Source organism: Astyanax mexicanus, chromosome 21, assembly GCF_023375975.1.
Source record: "Astyanax mexicanus isolate ESR-SI-001 chromosome 21, AstMex3_surface, whole genome shotgun sequence".
NCBI lineage: Eukaryota > Metazoa > Chordata > Actinopteri > Characiformes > Acestrorhamphidae > Astyanax > Astyanax mexicanus.
The window spans coordinates 37698547-37720498 of record NC_064428.1 but is presented as its reverse complement, the minus strand read 5'-3'; the positions used below and the strand labels follow the sequence as shown (position 1 = coordinate 37720498).

The following is a 21952-nucleotide window of genomic DNA, read 5'->3' as shown; positions in this document are numbered from 1 at the left end:
AATCAGGTTCAGCAAAAGACTAACAGACTAAAGTCAATATATCTTAAAATAAACCATGCAATGAATCAACCAATCAAAGCCAAGTGATGGATTTAGGGTTTTTCTACGTAAGGGGTCATCAAGAGGTTATAAAAAAAAGAAAAGAAAATCTGCATATATATATATATATATATTTATATACAGCTCTGTAAAAAAAAAATAAGAGAGCACTTAAAAATTATGATTTTCTCTGATTTTACCAAACTATAAACCTCTGGAATATGATCAAGAGGAAGATGGATGATCACAAACCATCAAACCACCAAACTGAACTGCTTGAATTTTTACACCAGGAGTAAAGCAGCATAAAGTTATCCAAAAGCAGTGTGTAAGACTGGTGGAGGAGAACATGATGCCACGATGCATGAAAACTGTTGAGGTCTGAAAGCTCTGCTTTTTTAATTTTCTGCAAATAAAAGCTCTAAATGACTAAAATATTTTTATTTGGAATTTTGGAGAAATGTTTTTATATTATATTTAATGTTTTCTGTAGTTTATAGAATAAAACAACAATGTTCATTTTACTCAAATATAAACCTATAAATGGCAAAATTAGAAAAACTGACTTTAAACATTTTTCTGCTTCTGGAATCTCGCGTTTCTGTATTTATATAATCTGCAATTTTTATTATTTTAGATTTCATATTTTTGTGTTAAACCATTTGTCAAATATATGTTTTTAAATATATTCGGTTATTTCACCATTCTGTTCAGTAACATTAAAATTATTTTAGCTTGGATTTTGGCAGTCTTTGCTTTTGTATTTGTGTTTTTGTGGATTTCTATTGATTTGAGGATTTTGATGCTAAAGTCTTTTGCATGTATTTAGTATTTAGTTCGCAATTTTGATTGCAGATTATATATTTTTGTGTAAAACTTTTGTCACACAGTTAAATTAAATATGGTACATACATTTGTACTGTACACAGACAAAACACTCTTAAACACAAACATCATGTGATGAAATCCAGCATTTTATTTATTTTCACAAAAACTCTCAGTTTAAAACATCAAAATATCTAAACATCCCTCCCACATAAACTTTAATCACTCTGAATATTCCTATTTATATCGTTAGTGTTTGCAATTAAATCTAACTGTAATATAATCTTCACTACTGTACTCTCTCTCTCTCTCTCTCTCAGACTCCGGCTGCTGATGGAGAAGCAGCATGACCTACTGTACTCTCTCTCTCTCTCTCTCTCTCTCTCTCTCTCTCTCTCTCTCTCTCAGACTCCGGCTGCTGATGGAGAAGCAGCATGACCTACTGTACTCTCTCTCTCTCTCTCTCTCTCTCTCTCTCTCTCTCTCTCTCTCTCTCTCTCAGACTCCGGCTGCTGATGGAGAAGCAGCATGACCTACTGTACTCTCTCTCTCTCTCTCTCTCTCTCTCTCTCTCTCTCTCAGACTCCAGCTGCTGATGGAGAAGCAGCATGACCTACTGTACTCTCTCTCTCTCTCTCTCTCTCTCTCAGACTCCGGCTGCTGATGGAGAAGCAGCATGACCTACTGTACTCTCTCTCTCTCTCTCTCTCTCTCTCTCTCTCAGACTCCAGCTGCTGATGGAGAAGCAGCATGATCTACTGTACTCTCTCTCTCTCTCTCTCTCTCTCTCTCTCTCTCTCAGACTCCGGCTGCTGATGGAGAAGCAGCATGATCTACTGTACTCTCTCTCTCTCTCTCTCTCTCTCTCTCTCTCTCTCTCTCTCTGACTCTGGCTGCTGAGTTTTTTTAGATTCTGGCAGTGATTGAGATCTGGATAGGCTGTAATTTCAGTGGGTTTTTGCTGTTGTTGTAGAAGTACGGGTACATTTTCTTTTTGAATTTATGTTTGAAGGTGTATAAAGCTCTGTTATTCTCAGCGTTGGAGAACGTGATCTGACGTTTATCCCAATTAAACGTCACACAGATTCTCCTGATATTCGGAGATGTTGCGATTTTTTCTCCAGAATCACTCATTCCAGCTACGATTTCATTTTCCCGCCTCCATATAGTGTAGAACCCGTTCTCCGGGACGGCTTGACAACTTTCCTTCCTGCTGACGGACTCTTCAGCCACGCCTAGAATCCAGTTCTCACTTCCTCCAACATCCACCACCCAGCTGTGGGTTCCTGAGGAGAACCCTTCAGAACCCAGAACTCCTTTATAACCGCTCATCCTCTCTGGATTATCTGGAAGTTGATGTTCTTCAGTAGAAGTTGAGACACTAGTCAGGTTTGCTGAGATACTGAGGGAGGGGTTTGCTGTGTTCGGATCCAAAACCACCGGATCTGCAGAGAAAAAAACAACGATTGGAGGGTCATATTTATTTGATTGGACAAATATGGACCTACAATTTATTACACATACCTAAGCAACATTAACTATTAAGCACAGTTTACTAATAAATAAAAAAATATATAGTAGAAATGCACTCAAATATGCTTAAAATGTCAGTTTAAATATATTTAATTTTTTGGTTACAGTAAACCCAGCTAACGAAGAACGATATAAGAATGTATAGTAATTTAGCAACATTACAGGAATAAACATTATTAAAATGTTTCTCACATAATGTTTCCAGCTAAATGAGTAGTAACATTATGAAAATATTTTTTTAAAATATGGTAGGAACTCAAAGGACCCCTCTAGCCCAGGCAAGTCCCTCAACTTCACAAAGTTGTAAGAAGACGGACTATACCACCAACCACCAGCAGAGGGCGTGAATGCTGCAGTAGGAAAGCTGGTGGATCTGGCTCAAAAAACTCCAAGTCCCAGAATCCTCAGTGGTAATTAGCACTGACCAGGATCAGCTGTGACACACAGCATTAAACCCCCCCTCAAGCAACAGTTCTCTGTCGCACCTTTGTAGAGAAGTGACCGGTAACAGTGGGTTAAAAAAAAAAAAAATAATAATAATAAAAATCTCAACAAAATAAAAAGTAGTAACATTCCCAAAACTAAAAATTAAAACATTGATACGTTAAAACAAGTGATGTTGCTGAGGTATGACCAAAACGTAAAATTAAAACGTTTTAAGAACTTAAGAACATCTTATTTTTTTTTCCTTCATCGATTATTTATTGTCAATTTTTTTTCAAAATCACTCTCTACCAACATTTAATCTTCTTTTCTAACCTTAACAATTTTAATTTCTAGTATTTTGCCCTTGCTTTTATCTTTTTCTTTAATTGTTTTTCTTCCTCCTTATTTTTTTCTTTTTCTTTTGTGAGTTCCATATTTGTTCTATGTTTGTATGTCTCCACCCTTCCTCAATGAATAACCAATAAAAATAAAGTCTTAAATAGTCCTCCCAAGAGGGTGGGGTGGTGGCGTGCCAAAATTCTTGTTTTATAAAGAAATAAAAACATCTTAACAGATTCAACATTCTGAGAACATTAATTTTAACACTTAGAAAACCTTCTACTAACCAAAAATGTATAGCTGGGAAGATACATGATTCAACGTTCTAAGAATGTTAATTTTAACACTTTTATAATAAAAATAATATTAATTTTAACACTTACAAAACATTTTACTAACCAAAAATTGATAGCTGGTAAGGTAAATGATTTAGCGTTCTAATAATTTTGATTTTAACACATATAATAAAAATAATGTAAATTTTAACACTTAGAAAATATACTATTAACCAAAAATGTATAGCTGGGAAGATACATGATTCAATATTCTAAGAATGTTAATTGTAACACTTATAATAAAAATAATATTAATTTTAACACTTAGAAAACATTTTACTAACCAAAAATTGATAGCTGGGAAGATACATGATTCAACGTTCTAGGAATGTTAATTTTAACACTTATTATAATAAAAATAATGTTAATTTTAACACTTAGAAAACATTTTACAACACAAAAATTGATTGTTGAGAAGGTAAATGATTCAACATTCTAAGAATGTTAATTTTAACACTTATAATAAAAATAAAATTAATTTTAACACTAAGAAAATATACTATTAACCAAAAATTGATAGCTGGGAAGATACACGATTCAATATTCTAAGAATGTTAATTGTAACCCTTATTATAATAAAAAATAACGTTAATTTTAACTTAGAAAACATTTTACTAACCAAAAATTGAAAGCTGGGAAGATACATGATTCAACTTTCTAAGAATGTTAATTTTAACACTTTTATAATAAAAATAATATTAATTTTAACACTTACAAAACATTTTACAAACCAAAAATGAATAGCTGGGAAGGTAAATGATTCAGCATTCTAAGAATGTTAATTTTATAAAATTAGACAATATACTACTAACCAAAAATTAATATCTGGGAATATACATGATTCAACATTCTAATATTTTTGATTTGAACAAATATAATAAAAATAATGTTAATTTTAACACTTAGAAAATATACTACTAACCAAAATTGATAGCTAGGAAGATACAAGTGAAGCTCAACTGCATCTTTTTAAGCTTTTGCTAACACTGAGTCATTGTAGCTCAACATGCTTGCAGGAGAACACTAATCACTAGATCTATTACATGTAAAAGGGGTTCTGGAAGCTTATCTATAGACGACTGAAGATCTCAAGAGATCAAACTTCTGTTTTTCTAGTAATAAAATCATTTTACTGAACTGTTCATGATATTAGTGTGGTGTAAGAGCTGTATTGACTCACAGTATGGACAGTAGCTCTTCATTCTCTCCCACACTCTGTATCTCAGGTTCTGCAGATGTTTGGCCACATCTATTAAAGCTCCTGAATCAGGTTTTGGATCTGGCGCTGTGTACTGAGCTCTAAAGATCAGAACAGAAACAATTATATTCAGTTTTTAGCATTTTTTATCAAATCAGAATTAATCACTAATCAAATCTGTATGTGAGATTTGAGATGTACCTTTCAGCTGTTGTCTTGAAGTCCTGTAAATCAATATACATAAATATATAAATATATAGAACAATAAGTAAAATATTTATTATTTAATTCAAATCAATTCCATGTATCTAGTTAGATACTGTATATATTGTAGATTGAGATTATATTTTACCTTCAGAAAAGAGGCATCATCCTTCAGTTTATTCTCTGTTTCTTTAATTCTCATTCTTATCTCTTTTATCTGTTTATCCAGCTCATCGAGGCTCCTCTTCATCCTCTGGCTCTTCTCCTCTTCTTCGTCTCTCAGAGCGGAGATTCGGACCTCCTCCTCTGTTCTGAGGAACTGGTGGAGCTTCTCAAACTCCTCCTTTATCTGTTCCTCTGTCTGCAGGTACTGGGACTGAGAGTAGAAGATAAATAAATATATAAATAAATACAGAAATGCAAAAAATATATAATGTGGTAGGAACCCAAAGGACCCCTCTAGCCCAGGAAAGTCTATTAACTTGACGCTGCTGTAAAAAGAAGTCTTATACTGCCAACCACCAGCAGAGGGCATGGTTGCTGTAGTAGAAAAGCTGGTGGATGTGGCCCAAAAAACTCCATGTCCCATAATCCCCAGCGGTTATCAGCACTGACCAGAATCAGCTGTGAGACACAGCATTAAAACCCCCCTCAAGCAACAGTTCTCTGTCGCACCTTTGTAGAGAAGTGACCGGTAACAATGCGTAACAAGAAAAGAGGAACAAAAAGAAAGAAAGAAGAAGAAAAGATCTAAAAAGAAAGCCACATAGAAGAAAAGAAAATATAAAAAAGAGAAAGATCTCAAAAGAAAGCAACATAAAAGAAAAAAAATATTTCAATAAAAGGAAAATGTTGCTTTTTGATATTGTTTGTTAGACCCCAAGTTTGGGAGTTCAAATCCCACCTTGGGCACCACCTAAACACAGTGCAAAAATAACAATATATATATATATATATATATATATATATATATATATATATATATATATATATATATATATATATATATAGTGGAGTACAGAGTTAGATTTATATATATATATATATATATATATATATAAATCTAACTCTGTACTCCACTGTAACAGTAGCATTGATTCCAGCAGTGGATGAAATATATTTAACCCTTTCAGACCTGAATTATGTGCCAGTGATGGAAAAATATATAAATAATAATTAAGCTATTTTCTGTCTGTAATGCACACAAAGGAAGACTCCAATATTCTAATATAAAATCTACAGTATATAGCATTAAATACAATGAACTAAAATAAGTAACTGTTTTTTTTTTTTTTTTAATAAATTGGGATTGGAAACCTGTGCTTAATATTTTGTATTTGGTACCACTTTAAAATAAGACTACCTTTATAAAGGGTTTATAAATGGTTTACAATTAGTTTATTAATGGTTACTAATTAGGTTGTAAATGCCTTATAAATCATTAATAATCAGTTATAACACATACGTAGAAAGGGCAACAATATAGATGGCTGTGGGTTCACTATTTGGCAAACAACAGGTCATTGTTGCCCTTTCTATATATGTGTTATAACTGATTATTAATGATTTTAAGGCATTTACAACCTAATTAGTAACCATTAATAAACTAATTGTAAACCATTAATAAACCCTTTATAAAGGTAGTCTTATTTTAAAGTGGTACCTTGTATTTTAGATTTGATATTAACCTTTTTGTTCACAATCCATCTCTAAACACTAAAATAAACATATAAAAAACTAAAAGTGTGATTAAAAAGTCACATACAATTAGTAAAAAATACTTGCAAAATTTTAGCTTGCGTCTTTGGCTCTCTAGTGCTGTTTTTTTTCTTTTCCAGGGCAGTGGGCGGGGCAAAGCTATTGCTTCATTGGCTTATAAACTTTTTAGCCATGAGCACTGTTGCTGGCCAGTATTCAACCTCACCTCACACAAGATAACACCTCACAACGTACACAATTGTGGTCATTCCCAGTCTATATATTTGCACAGTGATTGTAAATCTGGTTTTACTTTAAAACTTCAATTACCCACCTTAATATGGGCAGCCACCTCATCGTTAATTTCTCGAACATTTTTGAACATTTGAAGCTTCTTCTCCAAAGCGGTTAGATGGGTCTGAAGTGTTTCCTAAGAAAGAAAAACAACATTTTTATTTTTAATAAATAAAAAATAGAAAAAAATGGGTAGATACTGGAATTTATGTAACAGATAGAGACAGCTTAGATCCCAGAAGGACTACAAGACGCATGCTAAGCTGCTAATTTTCTCAAAAATCCCTGGAGGAAACGAATGCGAACACGACCCAGATAGGGACTTGAACCCAAGACCCCAGTGCTGGGAGGTGAATGTGCCCCAAAGTTCAGGAGTTTAATACCCAGCCCTAATGAATAAAAGTAAATTAAAGTATATTAATCATTATTATGCTATAGTGCACTAAAGTGTTCTTGTAGCCACATTATTATTTATCAGTATATTTAAAGAGTGATAAAAGGGAACTACTTTAAATATACTTAAGTAACATTTAATCATTTAAACTACTTAATGTATGTAACCTCATATTTTAAATATGCTTACAATAAAATTATAATACATTTAATATTATAGAGTATCACTATTTATAATACACCAGGTATATTACTAAGAAGTGTACTAAGAATTGATGCTAAATATATGTGATATATTTACTGTACATTAGAGTACAAACATGCTTCTTGTTCCTGTCTTTTGTAAGAAGCACACTTCTAGTATACTTTGCTGGGTATAAAAATATATTTTAATATACTGAACTACAATTTTAAGCATGTTACTTAAATTTGACATTTAAATGTTTTATTTAACACTGTATCCTATAATTTACTTATATTTACATTTTCCTAATTATAATTACAGAGCACTGAAATACATTTCAAATGTTATAACCAGTAAAACGTAAATGTATTTTTTAAAACATTTTATCAATGTTAAAATGAATTAAAAATTAATTCACTTTCTAAAACGTTACATGATACATTGTACTTTAAGTGAACTACTGTAACAGTTGTTTTTAACACACTTGGTTAAAAATGTACAAATATATATATTTGGAAATAAGTACTTTAGAAGTATATTGAATTACGTTAACTTAAAAGTGTACTTTATAGTAGTTTATTTACTTAAAATACATTATATTGTATTTTTTAATACAAAGTTTACTTTCAAACATTTGATGAAAGCATAATATTAATGTACTTTTATATTTTATATATTTTAAGTAAGTACATAAATCTGTTTATGTATATTTACAGCATACTTAGACATTTCTCAATATGTTTTAAGTATAATTAAGTATATATTTTTCACAGGGGAGGACTTCACGCATATGCAATTTACAATATTACAATCAAATGCCCCTTTAGCAAGCCACTCAGAGATGCTCTTTCTCACCTGAGTACTGATTTTCCACACTTGTTATTTTTCACACTTTCCACACTTGATGAATATATTTTAATGTCCTACCTTTCGAGAGTCTGCAGCTTTACCGATGGAGCAGAAACTGTGATTCTGATGATCTTCAGCGATGCATTTCCCACAAACCAGCTTCTCGTCGTCCACACAGAACAGATTAAGGTTCTCAGAGTGTAGAGAACACAGAGCACCCTGTGATCTAGAACCTTCCTCTTTCTTCTTCTGCTGTAGATAAGATTCACAGGTGTTCCTCAGAGCCAGATCAGGTGCAGGTTCTTCTTTTGATGAGCGTCTTCTACATACTGGACATTCTCTACCTGGACTCTGAGTCCAGCACTTCTTTATACAGGTCTTACAGAAGCTGTGACCGCAGGACAGAACCACCGGGTCGTTAAAAACATCGTAACAGACGGGACATGAGAGGTCCTCGCGTAGCGATTGGCGAGACGCCGCCATGGAACGTGTTGCTGGTGGTTCAACCCAACGGAAATCCAACGAAATCTCAATAAAAAAAAATAATCTGTGCAAAAACAGAACATCTTATTAATATTATTTCCTATTTACCAATGAAAATGATATAAAATCACAGTTAAAATGTTAAATTACCTGTTAAACGATTGTAAATCTTGCACGGTGATATCTGCACAGGTATCACACTACAGCACAGTATCATGCGGAAGAAACCTTTGATCAAAGAGCATCGAAATAAAACAATAACCCAAACTAAACATTAACTAGTGACCTGGATTATCTTCTGATCACACCGTGTATTAAACACACAGCACAGCAGACAGAGGAGGCAAATTAACTACAAGTGCATATATATATATATATATATATATATATATATATATATATATATATATATATATATATATATGTACGCACTAAAAAAGCTTGTCTGGTCCCTGTACTATAGCCATTGTGTCGCCACTAATGGCACTAATCACCATGGCACCCCACCCCATACCTGTCAACCACCACCAAAGCCACCAGAGTACATAGAAGAATCAGCCAGCAGACTTCATCTGAGAGAGGGATCTTTAACTACACTGAACAAAAATGATGAGTAAAATGTACTTTTTTTGCAACTTTCTGCATTTGCTTTTTTTAGTACATTTAATTTCAGATAAATTTAAGTAACTTCAACTCAATTTCAAGACTTAAATAAAGTTACACAGAGTAAATAAGTGAACTGAGCTTCAGTCACTCCTTTCTTTTAGTAAACTTTACTTTATTTATTTTTACTGAATCAATCCTTTCTTTTAGTAAACTTTACTTCATTTATTTTTACTGAATCAATCCTTTCTTTTAGTAAACTTTACTTCATTTATTTTTACTGAATCAATCCTTTCTTTTAGTAAACTTTACTTCATTTATTTTTACTGAATCAATCCTTTCTTTTAGTAAACTTTACTTCATTTATTTTTTACTGAATCAATCCTTTCTTTTAGTAAACTTTACTTCATTTATTTTTACTGAATCAATCCTTTCTTTTAGTAAACTTTACTTCATTTATTTTTACTGAATCAATCCTTTCTTTTAGTAAACTTTACTTCATTTATTTTTACTGAATCAATCCTTTCTTTTAGTAACTTTACTTTTTACTGAATCAATCTTTTCTTTTAGTAAACTTTACTTCATTTATTTTACTGAATCAATCCTTTCTTTTAGTAACTTTACTTTTTACTGAATCAATCTTTTCTTTTAGTAAACTTTACTTCATTTATTTTTACTGAATCAATCCTTTCTTTTAGTAACTTTACTTTTTACTGAATCAATCTTTTCTTTTAGTAAACTTTACTCAATTTATTTTTACTGAATCAATCCTTTCTTTTAGTAAACTTTACTTCATTTATTTTTACTGAATCAATCCTTTCTTTTAGTAAACTTTACTTAATTTATTTTTTTTATAAAAGTATGATACATATATATATACATATATTATAATTTCTGACATTTATATATATTTTTAGTTAAAACACACATTCAAATATTTACATAATCTCAAAGATTTATTTTGTAAACAGACCAAGTCTCACTGTCTCAACACATGAATGGCATGTAATACATTCTTTTTAGTATATTAAAATATGTGTGTTTTAACTTAAAATATTACAGATTAGCTTTATTAGAGTTTGGTCTGTAGCATGCATACTAATAGTGGGCTGTTCTCATGTAGAAAAATAAATAAATAAATAAATAAATAAATAAACAATTTAACCTTAACTTATTTAAAAAGTTGATGTGAGGTTCATGTTTATAAAGAATGTGAATATCAGGACAAAGTTGGTTAAATTCATTTATTAACAAAGGGCAGAGAAAAAAAAACAGAATAAAGTTAAAACAAAGGAAAACAGGCTACAGTTCAATAACATGAAAAAGTCAATTAACTCCTTCAGAGAGCTTCATCTGTTGTGTTGTTCTTTGCAGTGTCTGTTACTAGACAGAAATCTGTTTAGGTTTTCTGATCATGCCCATTCCCCAGTCCTATTTCCACACCCTGGGTTGCCAAGTATGGAAGAATCAGCATCCTTTTAAAATGCTACATGAGTGAAGATAAGGAAAACACTGGTGGCTGATGGAGGCAGCTTAGATCCCAGAAGGACTACAAGACAGCAGCAAATTACAGAGCTTACTTTAGCTATGCAATGTATCACAACCACTAGCTAGCATGGATGGGCATTTTAAACGATTTTCAAAAATCTTAAGGACTGCTGCTTTAAAGTAGAATAGACTTATTTGTCCCATCTTTAGCTTAAATACATATAGTGGGCAGTTCTCCTGTAAAAAGCTTGATTATTTTTATTTCAAAGAAAAAATGAAAAAAGTTCATGTTTATAAAGAATGTGAACATCAGAACAAAGTTGGTTACATTCAATTTTTAGCAAAAGCACAGAAAAAAGAACACATTTAAAACAAATGGAAACAGGCTACAGTTCAATAATATCAAAAAAACAATTAACCTGTTTCAATCTCTGCACGGATATCGCAGTGTCTCTCTGACATATCCACATGGATGAAGGAGCATCACCTTCAATTAAATCTCTCAAAGACTGAACTTCTGGTTATACCAGCAAAACCTTCTATTCAACACAAATTCTCTATAAGTATCGACTCTCTCTCTCTCTCACCGACAAAGGTTGCTAGGAACCTGGGTGTTATGGTTGATGACCAACTCTCCTTCACGCACCATGTGGCCTCAGTTGCTCGATCCTGCCGCTTTGCGCTTTACAACATCTGAAAAATTAGACCGTTTCTGACGCAACAGGCCACCCAACTCCTGGTGCAAGCGGTCGTCATCTCACGCCTCGACTACTGCAATGCCCTGCTAACTGGCCTCCCGGCCTGCGTAGGAAAACCACTCCAGATGATCCAGAATGCAGCAGCACGTCTGGTCTTCAACCAGCCAAAACCAACGGGCACATGTCACCCCGCTGCTCATTGAGCTCCACTGGCTACCAGTTGATGCTCGCATCAAATTCAAAGCTCTTACAATCGCCTACAAGGTGATGACAGAACAGCTCCTTCCTACCTGCACTCGCTCCTGAAGGCTTACGCTACCTCCCGGCCGCTGCGCTCCTCCAATGAACGTCGCCTCGCTTTACCAAACAAACATTCACACAAAACAATACAGACTGTTCTCATACAGAGTTCCCCAATGGTGGAACAAACTACCTTCTACTACCAGATCAGGAGAATCTCTCGCTATCTTTAATAAACTCCTGAAGACTGAGCTCTTCAAAGAGCACTTACTCTCCTAACACCTCTAACTAACTACCTTCTACTACCAGATCAGGAGAATCTCTCGCTATCTTTAATAAACTCCTGAAGACAGAGCTCTTCAAAGAGCACTTACTCTCCTAACACCTCTAACTAACTACCTTCTACTACCAGATCAGGAGAATCTCTCACTATCTTTAATAAACTCCTGAAGACAGAGCTCTTCAAACAGCTCTTACTCTCCTAACACCTCTAACTAACTACCTTCTACTACCAGATCAGGAGAATCTCTCACTATCTTTAATAAACTCCTGAAGACAGAGCTCTTCAAAGAACACTTACTCTCCTAACACCTCTAACTACCTTCTACTACCAGATCAGGAGAATCTCTCACTATCTTTAAGAAACTCCTGAAGACAGAGCTCTTCAAAGAGCACTTACTCTCCTAACACCTCTAACTAACTACCTTCTACTACCAGATCAGGAGAATCTCTCAGTATCTTTAATAAACTCCTGAAGACAGAGCTCTTCAAAGAGCACTTACTCTCCTAACACCTCTAACTAACTACCTTCCACTACCAGATCAGGAGAATCTCTCACTATCTTTAATAAACTCCTGAAGACTGAGCTCTTCAAAGAGCTCTTACTCTCCTAACACCTCTAACTAACTACCTTCTACTACCAGATCAGGAGAATCTCTCACTATCTTTAATAAACTCCTGAAGACAGAGCTCTTCAAAGAGCACTTACTCTCCTAACACCTCTAACTAACTACCTTCTACTACCAGATCAGGAGAATCTCTCGCTATCTTTAATAAACTCCTGAAGACAGAGCTCTTCAAAGAGCACTTACTCTCCTAACACCTCTAACTAACTACCTTCTACTACCAGATCAGGAGAATCTCTCACTATCTTTAATAAACTCCTGAAAACAGAGCTCTTCAAAGAGCACTTACTCTCCTAACACCTCTAACTAACTACCTTCTACTACCAGATCAGGAGAATCTCTCGCTATCTTTAATAAACTCCTGAAGACAGAGCTCTTCAAAGAGCTCCTACTCTCCTAACACCTCTAACTAACTACCTTCTACTACCAGATCAGGAGAATCTCTCACTATCTTTAATAAACTCCTGAAGACAGAGCTCTTCAAAGAGCTCTTACTCTCCTAACACCTCTAACTAACTACCTTCTACTACCAGATCAGGAGAATCTCTCACTATCTTTAAGAAACTCCTGAAGACAGAGCTCTTCAAAGAGCACTTACTCTCCTAACACCTCTAACTAACTACCTTCTACTACCAGATCAGGAGAATCTCTCGCTATCTTTAATAAACTCCTGAAAACAGAGCTCTTCAAAGAGCTCCTACTCTCCTAACACCTCTAACTAACTACCTTCTACTACCAGATCAGGAGAATCTCTCACTATCTTTAATAAACTCCTGAAGACAGAGCTCTTCAAAGAGCTCTTACTCTCCTAACACCTCTAACTAACTACCTTCTACTACCAGATCAGGAGAATCTCTCACTATCTTTAATAAACTCCTGAAGACAGAGCTCTTCAAAGAGCACTTACTCTCCTAACACCTCTAACTAACTACCTTCTACTACCAGATCAGGAGCGTCTCTCACTATCTTTAATAAACTCCTGAAGACAGAGCTCTTCAAAGAGCTCCTACTCTCCTAACACCTCTAACTAACTACCTTCTACTACCAGATCAGGAGAATCTCTCACTATCTTTAATAAACTCCTGAAGACAGAGCTCTTCAAAGAGCACTTACTCTCCTAACACCTCTAACTAACTACCTTCTACTACCAGATCAGGAGCGTCTCTCACTATCTTTAATAAACTCCTGAAGACAGAGCTCTTCAAAGAGCTCCTACTCTCCTAACACCTCTAACTAACTACCTTCTACTACCAGATCAGGAGCGTCTCTCACTATCTTTAATAAACTCCTGAAGACAGAGCTCTTCAAAGAGCTCCTACTCTCCTAACACCTCTAACTAACTACCTTCTACTACCAGATCAGGAGAATCTCTCACTATCTTTAATAAACTCCTGAAGACAGAGCTCTTCAAAGAGCTCTTACTCTCCTAACACCTCTAACTAACTACCTTCTACTACCAGATCAGGAGAATCTCTCACTATCTTTAAGAAACTCCTGAAGACAGAGCTCTTCAAAGAGCACTTACTCTCCTAACACCTCTAACTAACTACCTTCTACTACCAGATCAGGAGAATCTCTCGCTATCTTTAATAAACTCCTGAAAACAGAGCTCTTCAAAGAGCTCCTACTCTCCTAACACCTCTAACTAACTACCTTCTACTACCAGATCAGGAGAATCTCTCACTATCTTTAATAAACTCCTGAAGACAGAGCTCTTCAAAGAGCTCTTACTCTCCTAACACCTCTAACTAACTACCTTCTACTACCAGATCAGGAGAATCTCTCACTATCTTTAATAAACTCCTGAAGACAGAGCTCTTCAAAGAGCCCTTACTCTCCTAACACCTCTAACACACTACCTTCTACTACCAGATCAGGAGAATCTCTCACTATCTTTAAGAAACTCCTGAAGACTGAGCTCTTCAAAGAGCTCTTACTCTCCTAACACCTCTAACTAACTACCTTCTACTACCAGATCAGGAGAATCTCTCACTATCTTTAATAAACTCCTGAAGACAGAGCTCTTCAAAGAGCACTTACTCTCCTAACACCTCTAACACACTAACTACTTCTAACCTCATTTCCTTCTTCCTCTCCTTCACCCCTCTATCCTATTATTCCCCTTTGACCTCCTTTTATCCCTATCCAAAGATGTTTTTACCTTTAAACTTATTTTACATTGTACTTGACTATTGTAAGTCGCTTTGGACAAAAGCGTCTGCCAAATGTAATGTAATGTAATGTAATGTAATGTAATGATTTGCAGCTCATAATCAGAATCATAACAGATAAAAAGATAAAGTAAAACATTGTACTATGGTAATTAAATTTTTATTGAATGTTTGCTTTTATGTATTTTGCTTTCTATTTTTTTAAAGACGCTCTTCCACAGTTATTTGTTATTTTACAACATAAAATGGTTTAATTATATTGATTTTAATAAGACTGTATCTACTGTACCTAACGTAAAGATGATTGTTACACACTATAATCAAATCAATCAATTTCTCAATAACTATCTGATCAAACTCTCTTTGACTATTACTATTTTACCATGATACCTACTGTAAAGATTTAAACACTAAAACAAAAACATTTTTCAAACAAAAATATCACTTATTATCTTATTAAACTCCTTTAGACATAAAAATCTAAACAATATCATTGTATTATATTTAATTACTGTATTACAATTAATTGTTAAGATTAATTATAAACACTAAAATCTATAGAATCACAATTTATTATCATTAGTTATCATATTAAAACCCCACTTAATTAATTTTAACCAGATTTTACCCATTATAATAAAGATACGTTTTAAACACTAAAATCAAGTGAATCTCAATTAAACATTTATCTTTTCAAATGTACTTAGATTATTTATTAATAAATCGAAATTAGTTTGACATTATTTTTAATGATTTTAAAACCCCGATCCTATTATAAATGTGATTTTTAGGTATATAGCTCAATATACCAATAAAATTAATTGCATTTGTAAAGGATTCAGCATATCTTCATTTACTTTGAGTGGCATTTGATATTTGCATTTTTGTACGTTTATGTAAATGTATCTGCATATTATATCAGACATGCATGCATTCTAACAACTGGTAACTTTTGTCTAATCCTTACATTTTAATCCTTTAGTATATGTTCGCTGTTTTTTAGGCTACGTTCACATTATAAACCACTTTGCTCAAATTAGATTTTTTGCTCAGATCAGATTCATATCATATTGATGGTTCACATTCACTGTAAATGTAAGTGATCTGTATCTGTGTGTAATGTGAACACAGAATCTGTTCCTGAAACACCGTCTCACATGCTGCACATTGATACCTGTATAAACGCCTCCTTCTTCACCATCAACAAAAACCCTCATATTAGAGAGAGGAGAGACTCGTAGCTTTATAAAGGGAAATGGATGAGTTTGTTAGCAGCTCATATGTGGAGCATCTTTTGCTGGAGTGGAGAAACAGGAAACAGATGCTCTGAAGTTCATGCTCAGGTCCAGGAGGTGAAAAAAGGACAGGCGGTTTGCTTTTGCTGTTTTTTTGCAGCTATAGCTGCACAGATGCAGCAAGAGATGTGTTGGGGGTACGAGAGAGAGAAGCATGTAGCATTAATGCTAATGCTAATGCGTAAAAGCAAAAATGTATGAATTCAGATTTAAATGTTTACATTCATGTTGCATGTCCATGGATCAGATATACGTATTTGGTTTAGGACCACATATGAAAGTGAGTCGAATCTGATTTGAACAAAAAAATAAAAAATAAAAATAAAAAAAGTATTTGGCACGTTCACACAGCCATAAAAAATCTGATTTGAGCCATATTGAGCTAAAAATCAGATTTGAGTCACTTCAGCCTGGTAATGTGAACGTAGCTTTAGATTTTAGCTCTATTTGATACCTGGAGAGGCAGGATTTTCAATGGTTTTTTGCTGGTATTGTAGAAGTACGGGTACATTTTCTTTTTAAATGTGCATTTAAAAGTGTGTAAAGCTTTGTTGGTATCATAATTTGAGAAAATCACCCGTCCTTTCCCCCAGTCTAATGTTACACAAAACCTCTTGGCAGTCAGTGGTATGATAATCTTTCCCATTCCAGCAAAAATGTTATTGTCCTTCCTCCATATACAGTAGAACCCGTTCTCTGGGACTGCTCCAATTTCTTCTTTCCTGTTGACGGACTCTTCAGCTACTCCTACAACCCAGTCCTCACTGTCTCCAACCTCCACCACCCAGCTGTGGGTTCCTGAGGAGAACCCTTCAGAACCCAGAACTCCTTTATAAACACTGAACCTCCCTGGATTATCTGGAATTTGAAGGTTTTCAGTAGAGGTTGAGACACTGCTCAGATCTGCTGAGATACTGAGGGAGGAGTTTGCAGTGTTCGGATCCAAAACCACCGGATCTGCATATTAAAATAACAGTTGAAGAGGCATGTTTGTGCATGAAAAACCCACAATAGTCACTGAAATAACCTGAAACTGATAAATAAATAAATAAAAAAATCTGACAATTAATTGACAAAAATCAGACACTGCTTTTGAATTATGGTTCAACAGAATAATTAAAAAATTAACTATAGAAACAAAAGTCCTGGACAAAAAGTTATTTTATCCCAGAAAAGACATATTAAATCCAGACTGAAAACATTCATGCTTGAGTTTAAAACACCGCAGCTCCGCACACTTTTATTCTGTAACGGCACTTTTATTCTAATTCATTTAGTGACTTTTCCTCCTGTTAAAGATATTGTTTTAATCATGTTTGAATCATGATTCATTCATGCTTTATTCTTATTTTCTTACTTGTTTTTCTCTTTGCATTTTCTAATTTGTGAAGCACTTTGAACGACCGACGTTTATAAAAGGTGCTATATAAATAAACTGGCTTTGGCTACAGGACTGTAGCTAACCCATCCAGACATGACTGCAATACTCACAGATAGGAAAAAAGTTCTTCATCATCTCCCCCACTCTGTAGCTCAGGTTCCCCAAATGTTTGGCCACATCAATCAGAGCTCCTGAATTAGGTTGAGGGACGGGGAAGGTGTACTGAGATCTGAAGACACATATATACAGTATATTTACATCACTTTTAATCTTCAACACTTTTAATACATAAAAGAAACATTTAATACAAATATTTACATAACATGATTAGAATAAAGAATATAGAAAATGTCTTACCTTGTCCTTGTGATCTTAAAGTCCTATAAATCAAATGATCACATACTAGTTACATGGTCTGTGTAACTTGACACTGAGAATAGATATGTCACAATATACCTTACCTGCATTAACAAGGCATCATTATTCAGCTTATTCTGTGTTTCTGTGATTCTAATACTGATGTCCTTTATCTGATTGTCCAGTTTATCAATTGCCATCTTAATGTTCTGGCTCATCTCCTCTTCTTCCTGCCTCAGATCAAAGAGTCTGACCTTCTCCTCTGTTTTCAGGAACTGGTGGAGCTTCTTAAACTCCTCCTGTATCTGTTTCTCTGTCTGCTGGAACTGAGACTGAAAAGAGTGCAGCAAGCAGATATTGTATATTTTATATTTTATATACAATGGTGCTTAAACGTGTGTTTAAACTGTTTAGGACCTTCTATATTTATGCATAAATTTGTCGATGGGATGACAATCGGATATGACTTACTCTCCCCAGGTTTGGTCCACCAATAAGGAATAAAAATCACTCCAAGAGCAAGGCACAAAGGACCCCAGGGTAACTTCTAAGCAACTGAAGGCCTCTCTCACACTGGCTAATGTTAATATTCATGAGTTCATGAGTTCACCATCAGGAGAACACTGAACTACAATGGTGTACATGGCTGAGTTGTAAAGAGAAAGTGCTCGTCTACAGTTTGCTAAATATCGGACGGATAAGAAGTATTTTTTTTTGGTGTAAATTAGAAGCATGTTGTGATAAGGTTTTACGACAAATCTACGCAGAAACATAATACATTCTAAAGGGTCCTCAGCTGGTTTTACACAAAAATTTCAATAACTCACCTTAATATGCGCTGCTGCCTTATCTCTGATATTTTTAGCGTTTTTGAACATTTTAAGTTTCTCCACCAGACTTCTCAGATTGGCCTGAATTGTTTCCTAATAAAATGACAAGTGTTGTTTAAGTTTGGTAAAGAAAAAAATCAAAAGAACAGTGCATCAGGACAGAACTAGAAATGTTTTGCAGGGAGAAAAGATGATAATCACACAAACAAGAACTGAAAGAGTATTTTAGACCTGAATGATAAACGGTTGAGTTCATTTTGAGACTCCCATCTTTGGTAAATCCATTTGAATATTTAGGCAAATCTGAGCAAAATGTGTGGAAATCATTCCTGTTACTGAAACTCATTCCTGTTACTGGAACTCACTCCTGTTACTGAAACTCATTCCTGTTACTGGAACTCACTCCTGTTACTGAAACTCACTCCTGTTACTGGAACTCACTCCTGTTACTGGCACGAGGAGACAACTAAAATGTGTGTTTTAACTTAAATATTATGGATTTATTCAGTACTTTTAATTCATGTTTTTAATTACATATCTTACTTTAGCAATTAGTAATAATAATAATAAGACACTATGCTTAGTAATAAAACAAAGTGTGCACATTTGTACATGTCATTTCCCCTGTTACTGGAACTCACTCCTGTTACTGGAACTCACTCCTGTCACTGGAACTTATTCCTGTTACTGGAACTTATTCCTGTTACTGGAACTTATTCCTGTTACTGGAACTTATTCCTGATACTGGAACTCACTCCTGTTACTGGAACTCACTCCTGTTACTGAAATTCACTCTTGTTACTGAAATTCACTCCTGTTACTGGAACTTATTCCTGATACTGGAACTCACTCCTGTTACTGGAACTCACTCCTGTTACTGAAATTCACTCTTGTTACTGAAATTCACTCCTGTTACTGGCACTCCTTCCTGTTACTGGAACTCACTCCTGTTACTGGCACAGGGAGACAACTAAAATGTGTGTTTTAACTTAAATATAATGCATTTATTCAGTACTTTTAATTAATTTTTTTAATTACATATCTTACTTTAGCAATTAGGTCAATGTACAAGACACTATGCTTAGTAATAAAACAAAGTGTGCACATTTGTACATGTCATTTCCCCTGTTACTGGAACTCACTCCTGTTAATGGAACTCACTCCTGTTACTGGAACTTATCCCTGTTACTGGAACTCACTCCTGTTACTGGAACTCATCCCTGTTACTGGAACTCACTCCTGTTACTGGAACTCACTCCTGTTACTGGAACTCACTCCTGTCACTGGAACTCACTCCTGTTACTGGAACTTATTCCTGTTACTGAAAATTATTCCTGTTACCGGAATGAATTCCTTTTACTGGAACTCACTCCTGTTACTGGCATTCACTCCTGTTTCTGGCACTCACTCCTGTTACTGGAACTCACTCCTGTTACTGGCATTCACTCCTGTTTCTGGCACTCACTCCTGTTACTGGAACTCACTCCTGTTACTGAAACTTACTCCTGTTACAGAAAATTATTCCTGTTACTGGAACTCACTCCTGTTACTGGAACTCACTCCTGTTACTGGAACTCACTCCTGTTACTGGAACTCACTCCTGTTGCTGAAAATTATTCCTGTTACCGGAAATAATTCCTTTTACTGGAACTCACTCCTGTTACTGGCATTCACTCCTGTTACTAGAACTCACTCCTGTTACTGGCACTAGCACTGAGATACAACTAAAAATGTGTTTTAACTGAAATATTATGGATTTATTCAGATTTATTTCAGTGTGCTAAGTACTTTTTATTAATGTTTTTAATTACATATCTTACTTTAACAATTAGGTCAATGTAAAAGACACTATGCTTAATAATAAAATGAAGTGTGCACATTTATGCATGTAATTTCCTTGGGACAGAAATGGCCCTAATAACTTGTTTGGTCCATCAATTCATGAAAAGTGTCCATTCATTCTGTTCATTCAGAATGTTACTCAGAATCAAGCTGTTCATAGAAACTATTTGGGACACCATAGCAACTGCCTAGTGATCACATGGCCACACAATCAACTGCCTGAAATAATGTTAATTAGTAATCAACTTGCCATACTGTAGCACCCACCTTTGCCCACACTGGAACCTATAGGGTACCATCGCAATGACTTAGCAACATCACACCAACCTTCTTGGGTACCATATCAACCACTTGCTCCACTGCAACTTTATAGAAACCAATACAACTCTAACATTTGTGTCCACGGCATTTAAGATGTAAGTAGCAACTCATTCTGTCTCAGAAGAATGAGTGAAAACTCAATATTGACATGGATTGACATGGGATACTTTATATACCATTGTTTCATTTCTTTGTCCTACCTTGTGTGGTTTAGCAGCTTTGTTGATAGAGCAGAAACTGTGGTTCTGATGATATTGGGTTACGCATTTCCCACAGACCAGCTTCTCATCGTCCACACAGAACATACTGAGCTTCTCAGAGTGAAGAAAACACAGAACATCCTGTGATCTAGAACCTTCCTCTTTCTTCTGCTGTAGATAAGATTCACAGGCTTTTCTCAGAGCTAGATCAGGGGGAGGATCTTCTCTAGATGAGCATCTTCTGCAGATGGGGCATTCTCTTTCTGAACTTAATGTCCAACTCCTCTGTAGACACGTCCTGCAGAAACTGTGACCACAGGACGGAACCACTGGGTCGTTATAAACCTCGTAACAAATGGGACACGAGAGGTCCTGGTGTAGCGGTGAGAGAGAGAACGCCATTGATTCTCCAAGCTTCTGTCCAATTAAAAAAAACACAGAACTGAAACTGAAAGAAGCAGAAATGCATACAGTATTAACGTTCATTATTAAAATTACTGCGAAATGCGAAAATCCAGAATCCAAATGTAAAGATGTAGAGAATATTAAAACATTAATTTACCTGTAAACTGTCTGTCTGTCAGAAACGACTGAACAAATAAACAGGTTTAGGGAAGTGTCGTGCAGTCGCAGTAGTCTTTCAAAAACCAGAACCGAAAGTCCTGATCTTGCCAATCAACATTAACATGTGACTATGAAAATGTTCATATACAGCAGTCAGCGTTTTACTGTGAACTTTCATTTACAAACTCTGACCTGATTAACTGAAACAAAAAGCTGAGCTTGGGAGGGGAAAACACATAATGTGTTTATAAAAACAT

The 21952-nt window shown here is 34.8% G+C and overlaps 2 protein-coding genes across 4 annotated transcripts; both read right to left on the bottom strand.

The window, feature by feature from the left end:
- Positions 1 to 992: 992 nt before the first annotated feature.
- On the bottom strand, positions 993 to 9024 carry LOC103027641 (E3 ubiquitin-protein ligase TRIM35). Of its 3 annotated transcripts, none has more exons than XR_007428007.1 (8): positions 8951 to 9024; positions 8396 to 8864; positions 6932 to 7027; positions 5048 to 5275; positions 4897 to 4919; positions 4678 to 4796; positions 1216 to 2309; positions 993 to 1153 (listed from the first exon to the last, which is right to left on the bottom strand). XR_007428007.1 is itself a non-coding variant. In XM_007234256.3 (7 exons), the coding sequence occupies exons 2-7, from the start codon at positions 8798 to 8800 to the stop codon at positions 1771 to 1773; spliced, it is 1410 nt and encodes a 469-aa protein (XP_007234318.3). In that variant the 5' UTR covers positions 8801 to 8864; positions 8951 to 9024; the 3' UTR covers positions 993 to 1770. The 3 variants fall into 3 exon arrangements, 1 of the variants encoding a protein (XP_007234318.3); XR_007428008.1 differs by having other exon boundaries at positions 1304 to 2309; XM_007234256.3 differs by having other exon boundaries at positions 993 to 2309.
- A 7606-nt stretch (positions 9025 to 16630) lies between these two features.
- On the bottom strand, positions 16631 to 21561 carry LOC103027333 (zinc-binding protein A33-like). Its single transcript, XM_049469510.1, has 6 exons — positions 21132 to 21561; positions 18766 to 18861; positions 18043 to 18270; positions 17939 to 17961; positions 17692 to 17810; positions 16631 to 17157 (listed from the first exon to the last, which is right to left on the bottom strand). The coding sequence occupies exons 1-6, from the start codon at positions 21531 to 21533 to the stop codon at positions 16631 to 16633; spliced, it is 1395 nt and encodes a 464-aa protein (XP_049325467.1). The 5' UTR covers positions 21534 to 21561.
- Positions 21562 to 21952: the final 391 nt, after the last annotated feature.

Coding starts and splice junctions, on each gene's coding strand:
- LOC103027641 (XM_007234256.3), bottom strand. CDS start 8,800: ATGGCGGCGTCTCGCCAATCGCTACGCGAGGACCTCTCATGTCCCGTC. Junction 4,797..4,896: donor TTCAAGACAACAGCTGAAAG/GTACATCTCAAA, acceptor TCTGATCTTTAG/AGCTCAGTACACAGCGCCAG. Junction 2,310..4,677: donor GAAGAGCTACTGTCCATACT/GTGAGTCAATAC, acceptor TTTTCTCTGCAG/ATCCGGTGGTTTTGGATCCG.
- LOC103027333 (XM_049469510.1), bottom strand. CDS start 21,533: ATGGCGTTCTCTCTCTCACCGCTACACCAGGACCTCTCGTGTCCCATT. Junction 17,962..18,042: donor ATGATGCCTTGTTAATGCAG/GTAAGGTATATT, acceptor TTTGATTTATAG/GACTTTAAGATCACAAGGAC. Junction 17,811..17,938: donor TTTAAGATCACAAGGACAAG/GTAAGACATTTT, acceptor ATGTGTCTTCAG/ATCTCAGTACACCTTCCCCG.